Consider the following 19812-nt stretch of genomic DNA (forward strand, 5'->3'; position numbering starts at 1 on the left):
AGCAGAAGAGGCGCCGTGAGCAAAGACAGACAGCTGAGTGAGCAGGGAGGTTTGTGGGTGCAGATGTGGGTAATAAGGAATCTCCCATCTGATCAAGGAGCAGGGAGGGTTGTGGGAGATTCAGCCCCCACGTGCGTGTGCATGCGTGAAGGGTGGGGCACCCAGGGGACACAGACAAGACATCCGAGTTCTCGCGTGGGGTTCAGAAGCTGTCCTCCTCCGCTGCAGGCTACAGAGCGGTTTCTTTCCGAACACGCATGGAGGTTGGAAAAGGAAAAGTGAGCACAGTAAGGCACAAAGCCGCCGAAGGAGTGTCTGGTGCGGGCTGGAGGCCGAGAACGCTATAAAGACGAAGCCATTAAATCCCACGCAGTGCAAACCTGATCGGGGCGTGCTTTTAATTTCCTGACATGAGCTGGCCACTAACCCAATTACCCAGATCCCCGGAGGAGCCTCAGTCTGCCCAACAAGCACAAAGCGGGAGTGAGAGCGTATTGCACGGACGTCAGCCCAGCTTTCACTGCGATTGAATATCTTGTAGAAAACACTGGGGGGGGAAGGGAGGGAGGAGCTGAGGGGGAGGGGGAGGGGGAGGGCAGCCAGTGGCTTGAGGACAGGGTGCTCCGCATGGGCTGGGGGGCAGGTGAGGTGTGCGGGGACAGGTGGACTGGGGAGAGCTGCTAGACTCCCTCAGGGAAAGGCAGCAGGTGACATGTCAGGTTCTTAAGTTCAAACTCAGCCTGGCTGTGAGCCCCCTCCCTGGGGCGCACTTCCCCACCATCTTCCCAGAGCAGCCTCTTGATGGGCCAGCCCACGAGGGACACTCCCCTCTCAGATGCTCACTGGCCAGCCCCATGCACCACCTCTCAACACACAGGCAGCCCAAAACAAAACACACAAACACAAAGCATATCAATGGGAATGAGGGGGAAGGCAGAGTGGAGACCCAAAGTCCATCAGCAGTCCATGGGACACCCCCTGTCAGAATGGCCACAAGGAAGAGAACCAGTCAGGGTGCAGGATAGCATTAATGAAATACACAACCTTCCACTAGAGTTCAGCGGTTCTCAACCTGTGGGTCACGACCCCTTGGGGGGTGGGGGGAGTCAAACGACCCTTTTACTGGGGTCACCCAATTCGTAACAGTAGCAAAATTACAGTTATGAAGTAGCAACAAAAACAACTTTACGGTTGGGGGGGTGGTCACCACAACATAAAGGGTCACAGCACTAGGAAGGTTGAGAACCACTGCTCTAGTTCTTTAATGTTCCCCTCCCCCACTACCATGACCCCAATTCTATCTTACAAATCTGGCTAGACCAGAACATGTACACTGGTACAGATAAGAGCTCAAAACACGACTCACTTGCTCTCACTCTCTCTCTCACTCACTCACTCTCACTCTCTCACTTGCTCTCACTCTCTCACTCTCACTCACTCACTCTCTCACTCTCTCACTCTCACTCACTCACTCACTCTCTCACTCATTCACTGACTCACTCTCTGACTCACTCTCACTCTCTCACTCACTCTCACTCACTCATTCTCTCACTCTCTCACTCTCACTCACTGACTCACTGACTAACTCACTGACTCACTCACTCTCACTCTCTCACTCACTGGCTCTCACTCACTCTCACTCACTCACAATCACTCTCACTCTCTCACTCCCTGACTCACTCACTCGCTGCCCTCACTGACTCACTCTCTCACTCACTGACTCACTCACTCTCACTCACTCTCACTCACTCACTCTCTCACCACTCACTCTCTCACTCACAAAAGAGCTCAAAACACAGGGAACCCGGGATAGATAAGCCCCTCAGAACCAATAAGGGGAGCAGCGATACTAGAAAGGTAAGGGGGAACCGGTCACAAGAATTGATGTATGGTCCCCATCCTAGGGGGACAGACAGCAGAAAAATGGGTGAAATGAGACAGCAGTCGGTGTAAGACAAAATAAAGAATTTGTAAATTATCAAGGGGGCATGGGGGAGGGGGAGAAGAGGAGCTGATGCCAGGGGTTCAAGTAGAAAGAAAATGTTTTGAAAGAGATAATGATGACATATGTTCAGATGTGTTTGACAAAATGGATTGTGATAAGAGCTGTAAGAGCCCCCAATTAAAAAAAAAAGAAAGACGATCTTTGAATCTAGTGCCACTGGAATGCCCCAGGAGGCTGGTGCCGTGGAGCAATTTCTCAGGGGCTTCGTTGAATGGATCCAGCACACATGGTCCCCACCCCTTGACCTGGTGATGTTGCCTAGGTATCAGCAGCACCCCTGCTTTTGCACAAGGAGCTCACGTGTGAATGAAGAGTTCACATTACAAGACCATCTAAGAGCCAGGAACAGAGCGCAGAGCCCCGACTCCTAACCAAGTCCAGAGCGTGCACACAGTTCCACCAGATGGAAATACAGGCTTTTGTAGGCTAGACACTGCCGACACCGCACAGCCTACTTGAATGTCCAAGGGCAGTGCAGGGAGCGGTGCTGGAAGCTTCCATATGGAACATCGCGGAAGCTTCCGTGGCAGGATGGAGAGCGTCTCCAGGGACAGGGCCAGTTCCAAGAGGCTCACCTCTTCCCTTGGACATTGCTCGGCTCCCCAAATCATAAGGTAGGCCCTCTGACTATCTACCTTAAGAGGGAAAATTAGGAACACGGTCTGGAGAGGAGAGGAAAGGAGGCACCCTGGAGGGGCTCAGTGAAGTGAGGTGGGGGGAAGAGGGAGGCAATGGTGAAGGCTGGTGAAGAGGGAGGAGAGGTTCTCCTTTCAGAGAGAAGTCAGGGCCTGCCCATGAGGAGGCGGCAGGGAGCCCAAGCTGGTCCCAGGGGCCTGGGACCCCCCAAGCTAAAGAGGGGAGGGGACACCCAAACAAAAGCAGGAGCCACAGCAGCTGCCAAGAGTCCCATCCTGGCAGGGACCCAGGCTCCTAAATGAGGCTCGTGCCTTCTGGGGGGAGGGGGCAGTCCCTGTGGAGCTTCAGATCCCAGTATCTCGCTGGACTGCAGGGGAAACAGACGAGAGATAGAGGGGCTCCGCTTTGTGCTCACTAGAGCTTTGTCACCTTCCCCCTTTGGATTTCGGGCTGCCAGAACGATAGTGGCGGGGAGGGCTATGCCAGTGGCTGCCAGTCCTCCTCCAGGCTGGGTCCCTGCAGAGCCTTCTGGAGGAGGGCCCGGGGTGTCACCAGAGCATTAGCAAGTGCACCTTAGCACCAGCCACCTCCAGGCTTCCACCCAAGTGCCAGGCCTCCCTGCTTCCTCAAGCCCTCTGGTCCCAGAGGAAGATGCGGGGCGGGGGATGGGGGGATGGTGGTGGGGTATGCAAGGTGCACCTGGGGTTCAGCCTGCCCGCTCTCACTCAAGGCAGCCCCCACCATCATCTAGGACACAGCACGAGCTCACTGCTCCCACAGGTGACCAGGCTGGATGACTGATCCACCACTGCCCATCCACTGTCCGCTTGGCTCAACCTCCCTCCCTGACTCAGTGCCTCCTGGGTCACGCCCACCCCCCTTCGGTGGGCACCCCTACGGTCCTCCCTCCTGACACAAGGTAGTCCCCACTGCACAGTCATCAAGCCAGCTCCAACTCAGTGTCCGTATCGGGCAGGGTAGAAACGCCCCTATGGGTTTCTATGAGCGTAATTCTCCGGGGAGCAGAGAGCCTGTCTTTCTCCTATGGAAGGGCTGGTAGTTTTGATTAGGACTCCTTGGTAGGCCCCCCACAAAGACCCTTTCTAGACAGGGTGGCAAAAGGCTCAGTTCCGGGAGGTGGCCCCTCTGTCCACTCTGCTCCCTGCATACCGCTCCTCCTGGCCCTGCTCCTGGGCTCGTGGGCCTTCTACAGGGGGGGCGTCGGGCCCGGAGCTGTGGAGAACTCTGGGCTCTGCCAAGCCAGCGGGGACTGAGGGAGGGAAGGAGTATCACCTCTCCCCAACACGCCTGGCCTCACTTTGCTCAACTTGGTGCCCTGGTGGCACAGTGGTGACCACGGACGGCCACCTGAGAAGTCAGCAATTCAAAGGCACCAGCAGCTCCGTGGGAGATAGGGCGGTTTTCAGCTCCTGCAGAGCTTCACAGGCTCGGAAACTCATGGGAGCAGTTGGACTGGGTCCTGTGGGGCTGCTCTGAATTGGCATTGACTCGAGGGCTGTGAGCTTGGTTTCCTGGTTTTAGCATTCAGGGCATATTGCTGGCCAAGGAAGACTCCTTCAGACACTGCCAACAAGAAACCATGAGCCCAAGCCTGAGCCACGGTCCTCACACCCCAGCCTCCCAGAATCAGGGGCGGCTCTGAGCTCCGTACCAAGCCTTGCCCTTGGAATCCTCCCCACGCACCTCTTTTCCGGCCTGACTCGTCTCTGGAAGGATCCCAAGGCCCAGAAGCATGAAGCGATCTACAGAGCAATCCTGGGGCTCTTCTGAAAAGCCGAGAGGAGGTCTATATACCCACACGCTCCCCACCTCCCAGTGGCACCACAAGCCTGGATCAGGGGTACTGAGGACAGAGACCTGGGCAAGGTTGCCCCAGGACGTGAGCCAGATGGGCATGACGATAAGTTTTCTAGTGGCCTCGTTCTAGGAGGTAAAGCGAATGTGACAGTCATCTCATAACAACCCCCCCCCCCCACAGGGCGTCCAGAACGGCTGCTGGGTTTGAACCACGGACCTGGTGGTTAGCAGCCCAGCGCCTAAGCCACAGTGCCACCAGGGCTCCAGATGAACCACCTTTCAAGTGCCAAGTAAGTCCCTTTCCCGGCCACATCTCAGCCACCATATTGAAGGGCACAGCTTAAGAGGAGGACAGGAGGTGGAAAGATGGAAAAGGGGAGAGAGAGGGAGGGAACCAGGAAACTGGCAAGAGGGAGACAGGGCACCACCCGCGGGGACAGAGGCAGCGCTCCACAGGTTTTAGCCTTTCTGGGCCTTAATGTCTTTCTTTTCACTGAACCCTAAGGCTGGCTGGAAGTAGAAGGGAGGCAGAACCTCAAAATGGAGTGGGGCTTCCCCAACACAGCAAGCCAACTTTCTGGGTTCTACCTGTAGTCAGGAGTCCCCAGGCTACTTCCCCACAGATCCAATGAGGAACTTCCCAGGCCTGCCTTCTCCAGCCTATGCCTAGCCTGGAGGAGAGTGGTGTGGAGCCATCAGCCCCAACAGACCCTGACAGCAGGGCTAGGGAAGCGGGAAGGGAGCCACCTGGGGTAGCATCCTAACCTGGATGCCCATCGGTGGTCTCCAGGGTCATTGATCCAAGGAGCCACTTCCTGGGAGCAGGTCCACACTCTGCTGGGTGTTCTGTCATGAGGGTGCCTCCTCACCCAGGTGTGCCCCCAGCCCCTTCCCAAAGCCTGTGGGCCTCTTACCTTCCTTCAGCATCCCCACTTTGAGGCATTTCATGAAGCGGCAGGCCTGGCAGGACTTGCGCCTCCGTTTGGTGATCTCGCATTCGTTGGTGGCAGGGCAGCTGTACTCGATGTTTCCTGCAACCAGACACACAGACAGTGTTGTCAGGGTGGCCCGACTCCGGCTGGCCTGGCTCTGAGGAGGATGGGGAGCCAATGGGTGGGTCTGCAGCCCCATCGCCAGCTCCCCTGCTGCAAAGAAAATGCTCTGAGCTGTTCGATTGCTTGCTCGCTCTCACTCACTCTCTACATACACTCCCAGAGGGCCCCAACCAAATGGTTCAGATTCCCTTCTTCTACAGGTCTAGGTGGGCCAGTGGCCACTTGGAGACACTCTGCAGAGAACAGTCACCCACAGCGCTGGCACTGGGTCCCAGGAGCAGACTGAGCAGCTCCCTCTGCCACGGATGGGGCCGCCATGGATCAAAGTCCACTTGGAGGCCCCTTGGTCTAGCCATCCCTTAGGTCAGTCTGGCTCATGCAAGCTTTTGCAAAAATCCTTTCAATGCTCACGTAAGCATGGTAAAATTAGAGGCCCCTGGTCTTCTTTTAAGGATTATCTGAATGGGCTGTAACGGAGAACAAAGATATAGCCCGCAGAGGGCAGGAGTTCCTTGGGTATGTGCTCGAGGCAGGAAAGGGACTGAGAATGGAGTCGAGGCTCCAGGATTACATCCAAGGCACTAGAGGGCACACTGAGGGCCCAGGACATGCTTTCTCTTTTTTTCTTTTTTTTTTACATTTTATTAGGGGCTCATACAACTCTTATCACAATCCATACATATACATACATCAATTGTATAAAGCACATCCATACATTCTTTGCCCTAATCATTTTCAAAGCATTTGCTCTCCACTTAAGCCCTTTGCATCAGGTCCTCTTTTTTTCCCCTCCCTCCCCGCTCCACCCCTCCCTCATGAGCCCTTGATAATTTATAGATTGTTATTTTGTCATATCTTGCCCTATCCAGAGTCTCCCTTCACCCACTTCTCTGCCATCCATCTCCCAGGAAGGAGGTCACATGTGGATCCTTGTAATCAGTTCCCCTTTTCCAATCCACTCACCCTCCACTCTCCCAGCATCGCCCCTCATACCCCTGGTCCTGAAGGTATCATCCACCCTGGATTCCCTGTGCCTCAAGCTCCCATATGCACCAGTGTACAACCTCTGCCCTATCCAGTCCTGCAAGGTAGAATTTGGACCATGGTAGTTGGGGGGAGGAAGCATCCAGGATCTGGGGGAAAGCTGTGTTCTTCATCGGTACTATATCGCACCCTGACTGACCCATCTCCTCTCCTAAACCCCTCAATGGGGGGGATCTCCAGAGGCCGACAAATGGGCCCTGGGTCTCCACTCTGCACTTCCTCCTTCATTCACTATGGTGTGTGTGTGTATATATACACACACACACACACACACACACACACATATACACATACACACATATATACATATATCTTTTGTGCATGATGCCTTATACCTGGTCCCTTTGGCACCTCGTGATCGCACCGGCTGGTGTGCTTCTTCCATGTGGCTTTATTGCTTCTGAGCTAGATGGCCCCTTGTTCACCTTCAAGCCTTTAAGACCCCAGACACTATCTCTTTTGATAGCCGGGCATCATCAGCTTTCTTCACCACATTTACTTGTTCACCCACTTTGAGTTCAGCAGTTGTGTGGGGAGGGTGAGCATCATAGAGGGGCATGCTTTCTTATGTGCATTGTCACCAACAGCTTTTAACAAAAGACCTCAACACTCCCTCCCCCACCCGAGTCCTTATCTTGGCTGAAAGGGCTCTACCTGGCTCCTTTTCTCTGGCACTCTGCATAATTATCGATTCCTGGAAGGCCCAGGCTTCCAGGCTCCCCCGAGGCTGAGAGGAAGTTCATTGTGCTGCCCCCATGCCCTGGACTGGCCCACCCGAAAGCCCCCTAGATGGGTGGTGGCTGAGCAGCCCACCCACTGGCTTCCCTACTGTCTTGTCCCTAGGGGGTCTCCTCCACCTCCACGGGTACATCTGTGTCTCAAGCAGATGGCACACAGTAGGGTCTGGGTACAGTCATGAGGCTGCCTGTGGTTAAGTCTACTGCCATCTGTCAACTCTCCTTGATCCTGGGCTATCCTAAGAGGCGATCCCAGGGCACCCCCCTCGGCTGGGCATGGAAGAACACATGCCACGGGAGCAGCAGCCCTGCCCTGGGGGCTGGCTCCGGGCGGAGGGGAACCCGTGAGTTCAGAGGAGGAATTGACATCCAATGCTGGGAAACAGGTATACCTGCACAGTGTTTTCTCCTCTGGTCCCTAAAACCCATCCCAGTTTGAACCCATCCCCACAGGCACTTCGGAAGACAGGTCCACCCTGACACACAAGGCCGCAATGGGTCGGAGTTGACTTAGTCACGTAGTAGCCTCTGGTTGATTGATCAACATGTGAAAGTCTAGAGCAGGGGTCCTCAAACTTTTTAAATGGGGGTCCAGTTCACTGTCCCTCAGACCATTGAGTGGGCTGCTAAGCAGAACGGACAGCAGTGGCAAAACACCCAGTGGGCCAGATAAACGTCCTCAGCAGGCCGCATGTGGCCCGCGGGCCGTAGTTGAGGACCCCTGGTCTAGAGGAGTCGGGCTTGCTCTTGAACACACACACACACAGTAACCAAAGCAAAGAGAAGAGACGATGTACAGAAGATTTCAAAGGGTGATTTGAGAAGACAAATACCATAAAGAAATGTGCAACAAAGCCCTGGAGTTAGAAAATCCAAAGGCGTGACGAACACGCGTGGCATTTCTCAGGCTGGAAGAGCGGAGAGAAGACGTCGAGCCCGCTTGAACTACACGACTGAAGGATTCAACACTGAACAAAACAAGTGTAGGAATCATCCAAAGAAGCCGGAGGAGTACAGGGTCACAGCACCAAAATGAACTGGCTAACGTTCAACCAGTTCAGTAGGCAGCACATGATGAAGGACCACTGGGACTGAAGGAGGGGCCCAGATGCACTGCTGGCACTGCCGGGAAACAAGGTTTCAGAATTGACAGGATACCAATCGAAATGCTTTACCAAACGGATGGTAAGAAATATGCCAAGAAATATGGAAGACAGGTACCTGGCCATCCGAGTGGGGGAAATCCCCATTTGTGCCCCTTCCAGAGAACGGTCATCTAATGGCTTAAAGATATTATTATTATTTAAAATCATTAATATCACACAAGTGAGATTTTGCTGAAGGTTAACTGAGCAACAGTTGCAGCAGTACATTGACAGGGAGATGGCAGAGACCAGGTCAAGTTCAGAAGAGAACATGGAGTGAAGGTAAAGTGTCCTGATGTCCATAAGGACCCTGGCTAAAAGCCGAGATCCCTGTCCCATGTTGACTATTCAGAGGCATTCCACTGCTTCGCCTCACCCCAAATTCTAGGAAACATAGCCAAGAATGAGAACCCCCAAGCACTTCACTGTAGATGTATGGAATCGGTACTCATACGCAGAGGAGGCAGTTGGCACCAACAAATCCAGAGGATATTGTGAGGTTTAGAATCAGCATAGACGTGTCGGGGCTTTATCCTTTCACAATCCTTACCGATCTGTATGCTGAACAAGTAATTGGAGAAAGCGCCCTGGAGGTGTCGTGAGTTACAAATTGGATCGCCAACCAGGTTGGCAGTTTGAAACCGCTAGCTTCTCCTTGGGAGATAGAAATGAGGCTTTCTACTGCTGTGAAAATGTTGTTTCGGAAACCCGCTGGGCAGTGCCACTCTGTCCTATAGGGTGGCCGTCAACATCGGCAGCATTTTGATGGCCATGCAGTTGGGGTTTTGAACTATGAAGAACATGCATCAGGGCTAGAGGAAAAGCAAGGGCAAACACACACACACACACACACACACACAATCTAGTCTATACAACCCTGCTTGTTTAAAAATGAAGACCACTTGAAGCTCTTACCACTAAGGAAGATGAAAGACAGTAAGCCTGGTGTGGATTACACCTCAACAGAAAGAAAATAAAAACTCCCACAACCGACCCATTCGCAACACCACGACAAATAGCAGACAGAAGTTGTTGAGATGTCATTGTCTTTGGGTCCACAATCAACACCCAAAGAAGCATCGTCAATAAACCAAATGATGTCTCGCACTGCGCCCGCCAATCTGCTGCCAGTGGCCTCTGTAGAGTGGTAAAGAAAACAGTGCACTTTGAGGGCAGAAGTGTGCTAGACCTGAGCCGTGATGTGCCACCACCACCCCGCCCCCACCCCGGTGTGTGGAAGGGGACACAGAAGAAGGAAGATGGAAGAACTGATGTTCTGTGTTCTAGGGGCTGGCAGAGAAGGGTGAAAGTACCACACATAAACTGCCCAGAGATGGGAAAAGTACAGCCAGAATGCTCCTTAGAAGCAAGAATGGCTCATCTCGTGGACTTTGGCCATGTTGTCAGGAGAGGCAAGTCCCTGAGAAAGGATGATGCAAAGAATTCAGCACTTGGCTAGTTATCAAGAGGTTCGCAGTTCGAACCCACTCAGAGATGAGACAGTCAGGCAATCTACTTCCCTAAGGTCATGAGGCCCCTTGAAGCTCCCACATGGGGGCGCCAGGAGTCCGGATCAGCTTGATCAAGCAGCTAACAATAGCAACGACAACAGGAGCTTCAAGCACAGAGAACTAAGGCTGAGAGCTGACCATAAAGCAGTTACACACATAGACGATTTCGTTTTCCCATCAAGGTTGGCTGTAACTATACTCCACTCCAGTTTTCAGGTGACAACAGTGGGGTGGTGACAGGGTTGCCGCAGAGCAGGGACAAACGCACCCTGGCAGTCTGGCTCAAGAGGCTGGAGAGGTAGCTATGGCGCTGGCCCATGATCCCAGGCGACTGCCACTCAGGCAGCCTAGGATGCTATTTGCACAGTGGGAACTTCCCGTGTCCTGTGCTGACCACCAGTCATCCCGGGGAAGGGGGAAAGAGTCAGTCATCCCGGGGAAGGGGGAAAGAGTCAGTCATCCCGGGGAAGGGGGAAAGAGTCACGGCTTTGTAGGGTCAATCAGGTCTGTGGTTTGAACTCTGTTGCTCTAAGGAACTAGTGCTAACAGCAAGAGCTCCGGCTATGTGCCTGACCCTTTGGGTGGGTGAGAGAGAGAGAGAGAGAGAGAGAGAGAGAGAGAGAGATTTAATTTTATTTATCTTTTTGTCCCTTTCCATTTGTTTTATGGCTCCCGCGGCTGGCTGCCAGCTAGGCCAGGCTGGTGGCCTTGTCTTGTAATTTCTCTAAGTGCCTCCTTGATAAAGTGATGAGATTAATTCATCAGAATTCCTGTGGGCTCCCGAGGGCAGGCCAGGAGAGCTCAGGAGCAGGGAATGAATGGGGCATGTGTGGAACACACTCATGTTCTCTCTCTCTCTCTCTCTCTCTCTCTCTCTCCAGCTGAGGTGTGGCTGATGTGGGGTGGCCTCTCACAGGTCAGGGGCATGGTTAAGGCTAACACAAATTCTGGGTTCTAACCCCGAAGTGTCTACCATATGGACAAGCAGACTCCACTCTGGGCAAGTCTCCTTGTGCCTGAGTGTTTCCTCATCTGTAGGCTGGGTACGGACCACGCTCCTCTCATCCAGCTGACAGCACGTGAACTCAGGTGCATTGAGGCTACTCCGCTTTGACCTCCGACAGGGCTGCCGGCCGGCCAGCCAGCCAGAGGAAACAAGGCTGTCTGCTCTGGGTGGCAGGCTTGCGGTGGCCCACCTGTTCTGAACTTTACAGCATTAAGCTCCCTGCCTCCCACCTGCTCTGATTTGGGTTATCCTGGGGCTCAGGGGCTGGGGCTGCTGAGCCTGAATACACAGCTCTCGGGGAAGGTGTGGGCTCAGGAGTGCTGGAAACTGGTCCCTGCAGTAAGGTTGCTGGAGCACATGAGCTGAATGGCCACCCTTTGAAGCTGCTGGTGGGAAACGACTGGGCTGACAGTTACCTGGTTCGGCTCTCCTGTGGGTCACTCCTGAGGACACAAACTGAACCTTTGTCTGCTGTCCCCTTTCCCACTTGCTGCCAGCTGCTGGTTGATCAAACATTCAGCTTCGGCCCACAGCAAGAAAACTCACTGCCCATCCATCACACCCTGAGAGCCACTTGTCTGCTGGGCAGCACCCCTGGGCCTCTTCCCACTTTCTCAGCCTGGACTGATCCTCAACCAGATTCAACAAAGGCCACTGGCCACCCCACTGTCTTGACGGCCTCTCCATCTTTCCATCAGCCTAAGCTAGAGTTCTGAGTCTTCTCCTCTGGTGTCCACAAGCCAAGCACCAGGCCCTTTTAGTCCTGGAGCCACTGTCACACGTTTCTGAAGCCTAAGCTTACTCTTTAGGCCTTCCATCACTGCCCTGGATGCTCTGATCAATGTACAGAGGGTTACTGAACTTGACTGTGAACTGCAAGGTCGCTGGTTCAAGGCCGCGTAGAGGTACCTTAGAAGGCCTGGTCATCTACTTTCAAAAAACCAGTCCTTGAAAACCCTGGGAGTGCAGCACAGCTCTGCTTTTGCACACGCCTGGGGTCACTGCGAGTTAGAATCTAGTCCACTAGGTGTTTTGGTTGTCACTGGTTAACACCGTCCTGGTTTGGACACCTTTAACCATACACTCAATTGGTTTGCTTCACTATTAGTCCCCGTCACCCCTACTGGTGACCTTAAACTCCTCTGAACTCCATCTTCATCTCATTGTTGGAACGGAACCCCGCCTGGCCCCGCGCCACCCTCCCAGTCGTTCCTCTGTGGGGACCTCCTGGGGCAGCCACTGTGCCAACCCAGCTCATTGAGGGTCGTCATCGCCTTTGTTTTTGCAGAGCTTCTATTTGACGAAGCATGAGCTCCTCCAGGGACTTACTTGTCTCTCCTCATCACGGGCCAAGTGCATGACACCAGATCTCGCCCTGCTCCCTTCTACGGAGCATGCTGGCTGGACTTCTCCCGAGGCTGAATGGTTCCTTCTGCCAGTCAGCCCGTGGTACAGTCAATCTTCTTGGCCAGCACCAGCTATGAAGATCACAGCCAAGAAAACCCTGCAGGACGGTTCTGTCACACGAGATCACAGCCAGTACCTGTCCACTCAAGGGCACCTAGCAACGGCCACTGCTCAGAGAGAGAGCTGATTAATTCTCTGCTCAAAACCCTCCATGGCTTTCTGCTGCCAGGGATAAACAGCTGTAAACACTGAGGTAAACACTGTACACTGGCTGCCTCCTTGAATTCTTGCAATAACATTGAGACAAGAGCGATTGATAAGGAAATTATGGCCCAGAGACACACCCAACAACCTGCTCAAGGTGACACCACTAGCCAATGAAACAGTTTACTTTCAAAAAAGCCTCTATCCTCTCCTGAGCTCTGAAGCCCTCCTTGCCCCTCCCCCAACCCCCCAACCTCTGGCGGCTTGTCCAGCCCTCCCTCTACCCAGGGGCAGGTGCCCATTTGCCATGCTCCCAGGGCCCTGGTGAAGCTCTTCTTTATGCCAAGCAGGTTCACCTTCAGCACACGCTTCTGTGTCCCTCCTGCCCATGCTGGGCTCTGAGTCTCCCAAGACACGCTCTGGCTGTGTCCTGAAGGGACTCCCCCTTGCACTGAGCATGGGACTCTTTCCTCCCTTTCAGCCCTGTAGGTTGAAATGGCTCTTTGTGCAGAGATGAGACTGAGGCCAGAGAGCAGCAAAGTCCCTGCCCAAGGTCGGTAGTCTGGTGGTGGGAGCTCAGGGTTTTGTCTCTGCAGGGAAGCCAGGGTCTACTGGGACCCCTGTTCTCGGTGAGAAAGGCCTGGAGATGGCCCAAGGCAGCGGTAACCCAGCAGCCATCCCCCAGCCCTTGTAGGAAGCTTCCATCAAGTCTGCATCTGCACCCCAGGGGAAGCAGGTGCTAGGCCTGCCGCTACTCATCTGGAGTCAGAGACCCCAGAGCTGCCTGAGGGGCGGCCCAAAGACCTGCAGAGTTGGCCCCATGCTGGAGCACAGGGTGTCTAGGGTGGCGCGCAGAGACGTTTGCTTCCCATGGCTTTCACCCCACTTGCAACTGTCACTGTGGACCCGAAGCACTAACGACCTCACCGCTCAGTCACCCTGGGTCTCTCTGTGGCCCTGAAGCACGTGTCTGGGCCTGGAATGCTGGCCCCCCCACCCCCATCCCACTGCTCCCACCATCTTTACGGAATTTCCTGTGGCTCAGCTGGCCCCAGCAGGTCTTCCCTAACTTCTGAGAGAGCCCCCGCATCATCTTTGGCTTTGGTTCTCATCCTTTATTGGGTCTACCACATGCCCAGGTTACGCCTTGGGCTGCTGACCCCAAGGTCAGCAGTTTGAAACAACCAGCCGCCCCACTGGAGAAAGGGGAGACTTTCTGCTTCCATCAAGATGCAGTCCCAGAAACCCACGGGAGCAGTCTGAGCAGGGTTGCTGTGAGCCAGCATCAACTGGATGGCAGTGGGTTTCCTTGGGGCTGGGGTTTGTAATTCTTCTGCCCAGAAAGATCTTAATCAGGTTGATGTAAAGTTTCATGATGATCTGGCTAAGACTACCTATCCTAAGGAGGAAACCCTGGCCCAGGTCAGCCCTTCTTTTGCTATGTCCCCAGGGAGACCCATTCTTTTTGGGTGAACATTTTTCCCTGTGATAGGCTCGCCGTTTAATTGGGTGGCGGGCTCTCTCCCTGGGTAGGGAACCGTTCTGCCCCTGCAGGAAGGTGCCTTTGTCGCTTCTCTCTTGAGCTCATCTATTCTGAGAGAGTATGGCCCCTCACTCTGGCAATTGGGGCAGGAGAACTGACCCAATGGGAACAGACCTTCACAGGGCACCTCAAGGACAGTGGGGTAGCATCTTGGTCAATGCTGCAGTGGTGGTGGGGTGGGGGGAGGACACCCACTGCCATGAGTCCATTCCAATTCACAGTAACCCAGGACAGGGTAGAAGGACCCCCGTGAGTTCCCAAGATGAGCTCAGACAGAGCCTCGTCTTTCTGCCTCGGAGCATCTGGTGGCTTGGAGCTGCTGATCCACTGCCACCAGGGCTCCTGGTGCAGAGAAAGGTCAACGTGGAACTAAGCCCTCACCTGGCAGCTGCAGAGCCACAGACATGCCAGCAGCAGGTGCTACTGCAACATAACTGAAAGTTAACTGACAACACCGGATGGTGCCAGCGCCTGCTGCAGACCAGCGGCCGGTCGCCAGGGCCTGCAGAGAAGAGTGCTTTCCCGCCAGGAACACCCTGCTTCCTGCATAATTCCCGTTAACTGGGTCTTTTCTCCCCTGGTATCACTGGGTGGGTTTGAAGCACCACCCTTTCGGTTAGCAGTCACCAGCTTAACCTCTGTGCCACCTGGGTGGGCTCCTCTCCCGCACTGGTGGGAGCCCTGAACTGCGTGGGCAGAAACAGGGGCAGGAGCGAGGCGGTGTGGTGTCGTGTGCGGCTGGCGTGATTTTCAGAGCTTTGCCTGTCTCAAGGCCTTGCACTTTTTAGGGATCGAAACATTCCAAGCCTCAAGGCCCTGGGGCCAAGGCATTGTTAGGGGATTTTTTTCAAAAAGAGCTTGGTCTCTTTGGCGGGTGGAGTAGCTGTGTAGGAGACTGCACCCTGGAGCTCGGGGCCTGGTACTGCGCTTGCCTCCACGTGCACTCCTCGCTGGATCCTGTTGCAGGAGGCCCCGTGGCACCATGGCTACAGCACCCAGCTGGGAAATGAAAGGTTGGCAGTTCAAGAGCCCCGCCCCCCCCCACCTTGCTCTCTGTTCCCAGAAATATCCAGCCTATAAACAACTCTATGGGGAAGTTGTGTCCTGCAGGCTGGCTGGGGTTGGGAACAGGCGCGGCCCACCAATCCTCCTGGGCGCAGGGACAGTAAACGGGTCACTCTGGGCCAGGCCCATGATGGGCACAGCAGCCGATTTGGTTTGGTTTGCTTATTGCTTTTCCTATTTCTCTACAACTATCTGGTCCTAAAAGTTCCTCTTCGGTTTTGTTCTTGCTCCTTCTTGAACTTAAGGGGTTTGTTTGTTTGTTTTTAATCACGTGCTAAAGCAGCAAGACAAGCAGGGGGTGATGACTAGGACCAGAGCCCCCCACACACCCCCCTTTCCCTGCTTGGATACCAACCTCTTTGGGGTTAGAGGCACGGACCCTTCCTGTGAAAAAGGGCAGGGCCGGCATCAGGTGCGCTGACAGTTGCTGCCATTTGCCTTTCGACTTCTGTGAAGAGATCCTTATCCCGTTCATGGCAGCCGATCACCAAGATTACTCACGAAAATCCTTCGTGGGGCTCCTTACTGCTTCAGAACATGCCCAACACCTGGGCCTCTGCCTCGGGTGCAGCCGGGTTTCTAAGTAACCTCAGCTGCTGTTCAGGAAATGTGAGCCTGAAAACTACCAGCCCTTTTAAGACCACCGTAGACTACGAAACATTCCCAACCCAGGGGGACCCCGTGGACACAACTTCCCTACAGGGTTTTCCAGGCTGAGATCCTTCTGGGAACAGAGAGCCAGGTGGGGACTCTCTTGAACTGTCAACCTTTCAGTTCCCAGCTGGGTGCGTTAGTCATGGTGACCCGCGAGTCCTGCAGGACCCGGCGAGGAGAGCACGTGGAGAGGGCAGGGACAGCAGCAGGCCCGTCGCCCCAGAATTCAGTCTCCTGCACAGTTATCCACTCTTGAAAAATCAACTCCCTTTTAGGCCCTGGGGGCTCCAACTCCAAACTCACAACCTCCGAGTCGATTCGACTCAGAGCGACGCTAGGGAATGAGCTTCAGAGGCTCAACTCTTTATGGGAGTCCAAAGCCTATCTTTCCCCTATGGAGTGGCCGGTGGCTTTGAACTGTTAACCTTGAACTTGTTAACATGCCAAAGCAGGTTCAGTCAATATTTGCTGACACACACCGTGTGTGGCTTCTCCCGGGGAGAGTACCGGGAACCAAAAGCTTGGCTTTTATTGGAAAACTTGCTTTAGGCTGTTGATTCCTGCACTTTTCATTTCACCTCATGTTTATTTTGACTTAAGGGTTTGTTTTTAAAAAAAAGAATTAATACATATAACTAAAGAGCTCAAACCATCTAAATCATGTTGGGTCAAAATAGGCCACGATACTGTGCCGTTTAAAAGATGTCATTTACAAACGCTTGCTCTGGAAAACACAGCAAACTGCCTCACGGCTGTTTTCCCAGATTTGTGTGTCTTGAGTGGGAAAAATGATGACAAAAGTAGCCGGCAATGATGTGGCTCTTACAGGGTGCCAGGCCTGCGGCTCCGGGCTGGATACGCCCCATTCATGTAGTCCTCGAGGCCACCTCATTTCACTTTAGAGGAAGAAAGTGAGGCAGCAGGCCCAAGGTCACTCGGCTCTCCCAAGAGCCCAGGTAATTAACCACTTTGTAGCACACCATCTCAAAATGCAGAATTGGGAACTTGTCCCATCCTAAGCTCGGCCCTCAAATTAGTTTCATCAACAGGTTGATAAACTGAAAAAATTTAAACCAGGAAGTAGCTGCTGAATGAATAAATTGGGAATCATCCCAGGGACGCACACCTACTTCTTTCCGATTGGGATTGGGGTGGGGGGCCCATAAGAGAAAGGAGTTACTCCCCGGGCAGTCAGCCAGAGCCCTGAGCCTGCGGATTGGGCAGCGAGCGGGACCAGGCTCCCTGAGTTGTAATCAGCTTGGGGTTAGTGGAGGGAGAATTGCCTGAGCAGCATCTCCTGGCTGTGCGCTTGCTCCCAGTGGATTCCGAACACCTGGACGATGCCCGGCTCTCAGCAGACCCTTGGCTGAGTGAATGAGGCACAGACTCTGCTCCCGCTAGCCAGGCAGCGGGGATCTAGCCTCATGGCTGCCTCTGTGCCCAGCTGTGGGCTCAACCATGCTCTGACACCACTCCCAGCGAGTCCCCGCCCAGCACATTGCCTACTGAACTTCAGGACAGCTCTAGGAGGGACATGGTCTGGCACCCACGGAAAGAGCAGCCAACCACCTTCCCATCAAATTGTGACTCGGTTTATAACTGCAAACGCACTGGAAAGGCCTAGAACCCTGGCCAGGCCGGGCCTGGGTGCTCCAGGGATGTCCCCTTTACCATCCTGTCTGCCTGGCTCTTCCAGTGAGAAGACACCCCAGTTCTACTTGCATAATTTAAAGGTTTTTTTCCGTTTTTACTTTTTTTTTAAGACCAAGGGCCCTCGAGGTTTCCACGGATCTGGAAATCGCCAGGTGAAGGGGGAGATTCTTTCTCAAGGCTTTTGAAGGGATGCTGTCGGCAGTGAGCGGCGCACGTGTGCGGAGGCATTGGGTGGGTTTCTCGCGGTAGGCGGGCAGGGTGAGGTGCACCAGTGCGGGGTCCGACAACAGGCTCGCATTGATGATGCCTGTCCGGACCCCACGCAGGCAGAGAACCCCCAGGAGAGCTGGAGCAAATGGAGGCACCTGAGAAGCTTGGCCCCCACGGGCCCAGACCTGACAGCTATGGGAACCCACCTGGGCTCCAGGTCAGAAGGTTCGGCGAGGCCCCGCCCACCGCCTCCTGCGCCCAGGCTCCCGCGCCCGCCACTCACCTTGGATGGTCCTCTTGAAGAAAGCCTTGCAGGCCTCGCAGGAGGCCACACCGTAGTGGTAGCCGGAGGCGATGTCCCCGCACACGAGGCACAGGCGCTTGGGGATGGCGTTGAGCATGTACTCGCACTTGATAGCCGAATCTTCCATGATGCCGCCCGCACAGTCCTCGTAGCTCTTGCGGCACTGGGTGCCCCCCAGGCCGGCGCCCGCAAACATGGGCGGCGAGTCCAGGCCGCTGGCGTGGGCGCCCAGGGCCATGCCAAAGCCGCCGCTGGCGTCGGACGAGCCGCTGGGGCTGTGGTGGCTGAGGGCATCGATGCCCGAGGACGGGCTGGACGGCTCCGTCTTGATGAAGGAGCCGCAGCTGGAGCCCAGGTGCCGGTCGTCAGCGGACATTCTGTTCAGCAGCCTGTGGACACAGGGACGGGGGAGTCAGTTCTGCGGAGGGCGGGCTCCAGGAGTGTGGCTTTGGACGCCACACCGAGGGGCGGGGCCTGGCGGCTGGGCGGGGCTCCAGGTTAAGACCTTGAAGATAAAATGATAAAAGGAGAAGGTTCCAAGAAAGAGAGAAAGAAAAAAAAGCAAAGCCCCGCCAACGCGTTCCTGGCGTTAGAACCTTCTGAATCATGAAAGAAATCCCGGGCTTTTCTATAAATTTCAGAAAGGCGCCCCCACCCCCGAGAATGGCACCCCACACTCACCACAAGACCGGAACTCTATTCAGTCAAAATACTGGGGCCAACCTTCTTGCAGAGAAGGAGCTCTGGTAGGGAAATTGTTAAAGCGCTTGGCTGCAAGGTTGGTGGTTTGAACCTATCAGCTGCTCCTACAGAGACAGAGGCGGCTGTCTGCTTCCTCCAGAAAGACTGAGAGTCTCAGAAACCTGAAAGGGGCCGTTCTACTCAGCCCTATAGAGTCGCAACTGGGTTTGAGTGGATCCTGACTCCACGTGTCCCAAGCTCCCGGGCTTTTTTCACCAGGCGCTTATCAAAATCAGATTGCCAGGCCTGCCCTTCTAAGATGCCTCTGGGTAAACTCAAAGCTCCAATCCTTTGGTTAGCAGCCTAGGAAGTAGGCTACCCCTTGCAACCCCCAGGGAGTACAGCCCATTCATGGAACGCTGATGAATGCTTGGGAGGGTCTCTGTGTTCCAGGGCCTTCCAGGGCCTTCCAGGGCCTTCCAGGGGTCGGAGCCCACAGAGCCTTCCCCCCAACCCCCGCTCAGAGGTAGCAAAGTGTTTGCAGTTTGGGAGAGAGATGGGGCCGTAACAGATAGTCTCAGAAACACACAGGGACAGTTCCACACTGCTCTTCAGGGTCATGATGAATGGGCGTCCACTTGACGGCAGTGGGTTTTTTACTTGCAATGTTTTGTGTACTTTTAGTGAATTTTGTGAGGAAAGGGCTGGTCACTACCCACCAGCTCTTCCGCTGGAGATTCACAGTCTCTGAAACCCAATATAGGCTCACTGTGAGTCGGGATCATCGATTTAAAGACAGTGGGTTAACCAGAAAATTGTTCCCATTTTCCCCCTTCTCTCTAATGATCCAAGAGGAGTACCTTGGGGCCAACTCAACATACAAGGGAGGCTTCCAAGCATTTGGGGGAGTGGAAATCCCATTACCTTTTGATTCTATTTGTCCATAGCTTTTTGAAGCCCCCTCATCTATGAACCCCTCTTCCCCCACAGTCCACCAAGTCCAACATTTATTTAGCAAAATCACTTACTGAGCATGGACTCTGGGCTAGAGCAGGGTGTTCTGGGATCAAAGATAAGAGAATCTGGAATCTGAGGCTCCTACTGCCTCTAGGGTTATCGTCTACTGGAATGTCC

General features: G+C 54.3%; 1 protein-coding gene across 4 annotated transcripts in view; it reads right to left on the reverse strand.

The window, feature by feature from the left end:
* ESRRB (estrogen related receptor beta) overlaps positions 1-18383 on the reverse strand; it is a 38249-nt gene extending 19866 nt beyond the window's left edge. For 3 of the 4 annotated variants that reach the window (XM_075531404.1, XM_075531405.1, XM_075531407.1), the window contains exons 1-2: positions 17977-18383; positions 5374-5490 (exon numbers count right to left, since the gene is read on the reverse strand). In XM_075531404.1, coding sequence (XP_075387519.1) covers positions 5374-5490; positions 17977-18373 — 514 coding nt within the window. In that variant the 5' untranslated portion in view covers positions 18374-18383. The remainder of the gene's footprint in view (positions 1-5373; positions 5491-17976) is intronic. The other variant, XM_075531406.1, reaches the window with a different exon arrangement.
* Positions 18384-19812: the final 1429 nt, after the last annotated feature.

The sequence above is a fragment of the Tenrec ecaudatus genome, chromosome 14, assembly GCF_050624435.1.
Source record: "Tenrec ecaudatus isolate mTenEca1 chromosome 14, mTenEca1.hap1, whole genome shotgun sequence".
Lineage (NCBI taxonomy): Eukaryota > Metazoa > Chordata > Mammalia > Afrosoricida > Tenrecidae > Tenrec > Tenrec ecaudatus.